Source organism: Lepidochelys kempii, chromosome 1 (genome assembly GCF_965140265.1).
Source record: "Lepidochelys kempii isolate rLepKem1 chromosome 1, rLepKem1.hap2, whole genome shotgun sequence".
In the NCBI taxonomy this organism is placed as follows: domain Eukaryota; kingdom Metazoa; phylum Chordata; order Testudines; family Cheloniidae; genus Lepidochelys; species Lepidochelys kempii.
In genome coordinates, this window is record NC_133256.1 from 539,368 (window position 1) to 545,367 (window position 6,000).

The 6,000-nt window shown below is 46.1% G+C and overlaps 1 protein-coding gene across 1 annotated transcript; it reads left to right on the forward strand.

The window, feature by feature from the left end:
- The first annotated feature begins 382 nt into the window (after positions 1-382).
- On the forward strand, positions 383-1,330 carry LOC140912148 (olfactory receptor 52M1-like). Its single transcript, XM_073346330.1, has one exon. It carries the CDS (start codon positions 383-385, stop codon positions 1,328-1,330), a length of 948 nt encoding a protein of 315 aa, XP_073202431.1.
- The last annotated feature ends 4,670 nt before the right edge of the window (positions 1,331-6,000 follow it).

Here is a 6,000-nt window from a genome sequence, read left to right on the forward strand (position 1 = left end):
CAGGTTATTCTCCATCCCATTCTTTTAGGCATCCAAACACTGCCTTAGGCCGCTGCTGTGTAAGAGCAGGTGTTTCCATGGAGCTGCTAACAATGATGCCTAGGTCCTTTCCCTGAGGAGTGTTCTAGTTCGGTGTTTTTACCCAGCATGTCTTGGAAAAAGTTTGATTTTTTTCCACTCTCAGATTTTCAGCAATCGGCTGAATGGGGATCTCCCTAAGCATGTGCATGTAGTGTCTCAAACTAACACTGTCTCTCCACCCAGGCATTTTTCCTGTGACCATCACCCTAGATCCTGGGCACACACAGGAAGTTGGGGAAACCTACGGTACACTCAGGAGACACCGTTCTGCCTCAGAGTTGGACACCTTCTCCCCTACTCCATGTCAGATTCCAACACAACCCACTTCACCAACCCCTCCACCTTCATCCTGCTGGGCGTTCCTGGCCTGGAGGCCGCCCATGTCTGGATCTCCATCCCCTTCTGCACCATGTACATCATAGCCATCTTGGGGAACTTCACCGTCCTGTTCATTGTGAAGAGGGAGAGGAGCCTCCATGGGCCCATGTACTATTTCCTCTGCATGCTGGCTGTCACCGACCTGGTCCTGTGTACATCCATCCTGCCCAAAACACTGAGTATCTTCTGGTTCAATTCCAGGGAGATCGATTTCAGTGCCTGCCTCACCCAGCTGTACTTCATTCACTGCTTCTCAGTGATGGAGTCTGGGATCTTCGTGGCCATGGGTTTTGATCGCTATGTGGCCATCTGCCATCCCCTGAGACATTCCACCATCCTGACAAACCCTGTTGTGGACAAGATCGGCCTGGCCGTGGTACTCCGCGGTGGCATGTTTGTAATGCCACATCCCTTCCTGGCAAGGCAGCGGCCATATTGCAGAACCAACATCATCTCTCACACGCTCTGTGAGCACATGGCCGTGGTGAAGCTGGCTTGTTCCGACACTCGCATCAGTAGTTACTATGGCCTCTTTGTAGTATTCTGCGTGCTCAGTCTGGATGTGTTTTTTATCACCCTGTCCTATACCCAGATTCTCAGGGCCATCTTCATTCTCCCCACAAAGGACGCCCGGCTCAAGACTTTTGGGACCTGTGCCTCCCACCTCTGTGCCATCTTAGCTTTTTATGTCTCTTCGATTTTCTCCTCCCTCACATACTGGTTTGGCCAGAAGGTGGCCCTGCATTTCCATGTTCTCATGGCCAATGTGTACCTTCTGGTGCCCCCCATGCTAAACCCCATCATATACGGGGTGAGGACCAAACAGATCCGGGACAGGCTGCTCCAGCTCTTTACTCATAAAGGGACCTAAAAGTTTTCTTTTGGTGATCTGGCTCTCAGACTGAGCTCTGTGCTGGTGAAATGGTGCTGGGCCCTCTTCCCTGAATCGCTGACTGGTCAGTCAATGAAACATTAAACTCTTTGTGACCTTACTGTGCTGTGTACGTGTGAGAAACTGGGGAACTGGTCTAAGTACAACTCATTAACTCATAAGGTTGCCACCTTTGTAATTACTGGTAACTGGACCACTGAAGCACTTCCCCCTATGCTGCCTCTTCCCTGAAGACCCACCTCCTTCTCTGCCTATTCACTCTGGGCCCCAGCCCTGGTTGCTTACTCCTGTCCTCCATCTGTCACTCACTGGATCATTTCCACCTCCCTCCTCCCGCAGCTGGGCTCCCTCTGCCCCTGTGCTGGGAAGTGAGCAGCTGCAGTCTCACAAGGAGCCTGCAAGTGAGTGTAGCAAGGAAGCAGCACTGGGGCCGACAAGCCAATCAGGAGCTTAGAGGGAATCCAGAATCCGCATAAAAAAGAAAAGGAGTACTTGTGGCACCTTAGAGACTAACCAATTTATTAGAGCATGAGCTTTCGTGAGCTACAGCTCACTTCATCGGATGCATACTGTGGAAACTGCAGCAGGCTTTATATATACACAGAGAATATGAAACAATACCTACTCCCACCCCACTGTCCTGCTGGTAATAGCTTATCTAAAGTGATCATCAGGTGGGCCATTTCCAGCACAAATCCAGGTTTTCTCACCCTCCACCCCCCCACACAAATTCACTCTGCTGCTGGTGATAGCCCATCCAAAGTGACAACTCTTTACACAATGTGCATGACAATCAAGTTGGGCTATTTCCTGCACAAATCCAGGTTTTCTCACATCCCCCCCACCCCGATACACACACAAACTCACTCTCCTGCTGCTGTAACTCAAGGGACCTACAGGCCATATCCTGTATGTTAAGCTATGGCAAAGTTAACATATCTATGTCTGGGACCTTTCACCCAGATAGCAAGTCAACACCAACACACATGTCTGAGACCTTTCACCTAGATAGATAGGTAATGGAAGAATGGCATAGGGGGGTTTCCAAGTTTGTGTGTGTATATATATATATATATACAAAGCAGGCAGGTTAATCCTATAGGCTACACAGGGACCACTTCCCCACTCAAAGTATTTTTTCTCTAGCCATGATTTCAGGTGTTGAATTGTGGAGGGTGTGAAACCAAGTTGTGATGTCACTTCTCCCTGTTATAACTTCTGTCACATGGAGCAAACGTTAGTGTCCCCAAAAAATCCTTCAGCACAGTTAGTGGAAAAGTTCAGGCACAAGATTGATTCCAGTGTTACATGAGCTGGTCACATGCTCATGCATGCTTTGATGAATCATAGCAGGAGCCATTACCCATATTCTGGCTAGAATGTCCACAGGAAAGTCCATCAGGTGGGGATAAGCTTCTTCCAAGGCCAATTGTACTCACTGAGGGACCATCAACTTGCATAGTCCACTGACAATGTGCTGGCTAGAATCGATGCAAACTACCTTGTGGGAGTTATCACAGGAGTAAACACATCTGAAATACCAGTACATAGTCAATATTCATAACTTCAGATACAATGTGATACATGTATACAAATAGGATAATCATATTCAGCAAATCATAACTTGTCCATTGACATCTCATATGTCTATAATCTAGGTTCAGCAGGGGTAGGTGACCAAAGTCACAGGTAAATCAAAAATATGGAGACCTGTGATAAGGTATGGAATCTGGGAGGATGGGCTGTTATAGCAGAAATAACGGAGAGACAAGACAGAACTGGGGGGGGGGGCGGAAATCAAATCAGTATCTTAGAGGTCTGTATATTAATGCGAGCATTATGGAGAATAAGCAGGAAGAACTCGTAGTGCTATTAAATAAATACAACTATGACATAGCTGGCATCACAGAGATTTGGTGGGATAAAATACACATGACTGGAATATAGGTAGGGAAGGGCACAGTTTCCTCAGGAAGGACAGGCAGGGGAAAAAGGAGGAGGTGTGGCCTTATTTATTAAAATGGATACACTTAACTGAGGTTGAGATAGAAATAAGAGACAAACTTCTTGAAAGTCTCTGGGTAAGGATAAAAGGGGTAAAAAAACAAGTGTGATGTCATGTTAGGGGTCTACTACAGATCGCCTGTCAAAAACATAGAGATAAGGGTAGCATAAAATCCCTCCTGGCCAGCTGTACTGAATCTCTTTACCTGTAAGGGGTTAAGAAGTTCAAATAACCTAGTTGGCATATAACCAGAAGGACCACTGAGGAAAGAAGATACTTACAAATCTTGGGAAGTGGTCGGGGGGGAGGTTTTGTTTTTTGGCTCTCTTTGTTTGTTCCCTTTCTGGACGGAGAGAGACACCAGGAAGGTACAACATCTCCTGAAAACATACCTGAAATGAACCATCTAAAATTACAAACATTGTAAGTAAGGCAAGGAAATGTGTTAGGTTATCTGTTGTTTTGTCTTTTGAATTTTCCCTATGGTAAAGAGGTAGTTTCATTCCTGTTTTGGTAACTGTGAAGCTGAGTCGAGAGGGGAGTCCTCTGTGTTTTAAATCTTTTTATTACCCTGTAAAGTTACCTTCCATCCTGATTTTACAGGTGTGATTCTTTTACTTTTTTCTTTATAATAAAGTTCTTCTTTTAAGAAGCTGATTGATTTCAGTGTCCTAAAGATAAAGGGTCTGGTCAGTACTCACATTGCTAAGGCAATTAGTTGGTATAGTATTCTCAAGCCTCCCCAGGAAAGGGGGTGAAAAGGCATGGGGGATAATTTGGGGGATAGGGATTCCATGTGACCCGCCCCTGAATTTTTGATGTAAATCACTTGGTGGCAGCAATACTGTCCAAGGACAAGGTGTGACGTTATTGACATAATCTGGGACTGTATAGATCATTGTTGCAACCAAGATCCTGTAGTTGCACCAAATCTTGTATAAAGGGTGTCAAATGAGGTGTCTAAGACAAGGTTATGGTTTGCTGGTTAGGATGATGCTGTCTGTATGTCTGTATCATTTTTGTATTTAAAGATATAAGTATTGGCTCTATGCTGTCTGTATTCCAAACTTGTGCTGTGCTTCTGGGGGACACCCCAGACAAGTTGTTGTCAGCTCTGCCTAGCCTGCTGGATGGTCCATTAAGGACCATTAGCTACACCACTGACCCATTGAGAGAAGGCAGACACACCTTGCGACTCAGCCAGGTGTGCAGGGACCTGCCTATGGACAGAACTCTGAGGTGTTTCCAGGCCAGGGGATGGGCAGCTTGTCCTTGGGACAAAGAAAGCAGAGACCATATGGCAAGAGGATGTAAAAAGCTGCTGCAGCTCCTCCATCTGGTCTTCAGTCCTGCTTCTGACCTCTGGAGGGACTTTGCTACAAACCGAAGCTTTGAACCAAGGACTGAAAGATCCATCCCAGATGGGGATGTTCTCCAGAGACGGGATTTGAACCTGCCGTTTATTCCATCACTGCTGCAAGCCTGAACCAAGAACTTGGCTGTTGCTGTATGTCATTGAGTCCATTTCACCCATTCTAGCTCTCATCTCTATCTTTTTCCTTTTATGACTAAACCTTTAGATTTTAGATTTGAAAGGATTGGCAACAGCGTGATTTGTGGGTAAGATCTGATTTGTACATTGACCTGGGTCTGGGGCTTGGTCCTTTGGGATCGAGAGAACCTTTTTCCTTTTACAGGGGTTTTGGTTTTCATAACCATCTGTCCCCATAACGAGTGGCCCTGGTGGTGATACTGGAAAACTGGGGTGTCTAAGGGAATTGCTTGTGTGACTTGTGGTTAGCCAGTGGGGTGAGACCAAAGTCCGCTCTGTCTGGCTGGTTTGATTTGCCTTGGTGTGCACAGAAACCCCAGCCTTGGGCTGTGACTGCCCTGCTTGAAGCAATTTGTCCTGAATTGGTGCTCTCAGATGGGTCCCACCAGAACCTGCATCATTACAGAAGGAAGGGAATTTGTGTCTTGGGGAAGTTTTAACCGAAGCTCTAAAATATAAACTTAGGGGGTCTTTCATGTTGGTCCCCACATCTGTACCCCAGAGTTCAGAATGCGGGGGAACCCTGACATGGTAGCAGCGTGATGGGATCATTTTGAACCAGAAGCACAGATCTCAGGATTTTAAAAGGACACATTTTTTTCCTTTTGGCTGCTTGAAAACCAGGGAGGTTTTTGTTGTTGTTTTTTAAGGATACTTTTTTTTTTTAGCTGAGAGCAGCTGGAGTTTTTTTCTCTTTGCCTGAGGGCAGAGTAGTTCAGCTACAACAAGGGAATTCACAATCTATTTTTTTTCTTAGCTCTTGGGCTGGGCTAGGCTAGGGGCAGGAAGGTTAGCAAAGATGACTGAAAGTGAGGTCCAGAAAGAACTGGAATTAGCCAGATTGAAAGCTGAAGAAAAACAGAAGGAACATGAAAGACAAATGGACTTAAAGCACTTGAAGTCAGAGGTGGAGGAGAGAAAAGAGGCAAAGCACTTGGAGATGGAAGAAAGAAAAGAGGTGAACTGCCTGGAGATGGAGTTAGAGCTGAAGCACTTGGAGCTGTGAAGGGCTAAGCTGGGTCCAGCAGGTAACCCTAACAGTCCTTCTTCAGGTACCGCTCCCCATTCCAAGAAATTCCCCACCTACAAGGT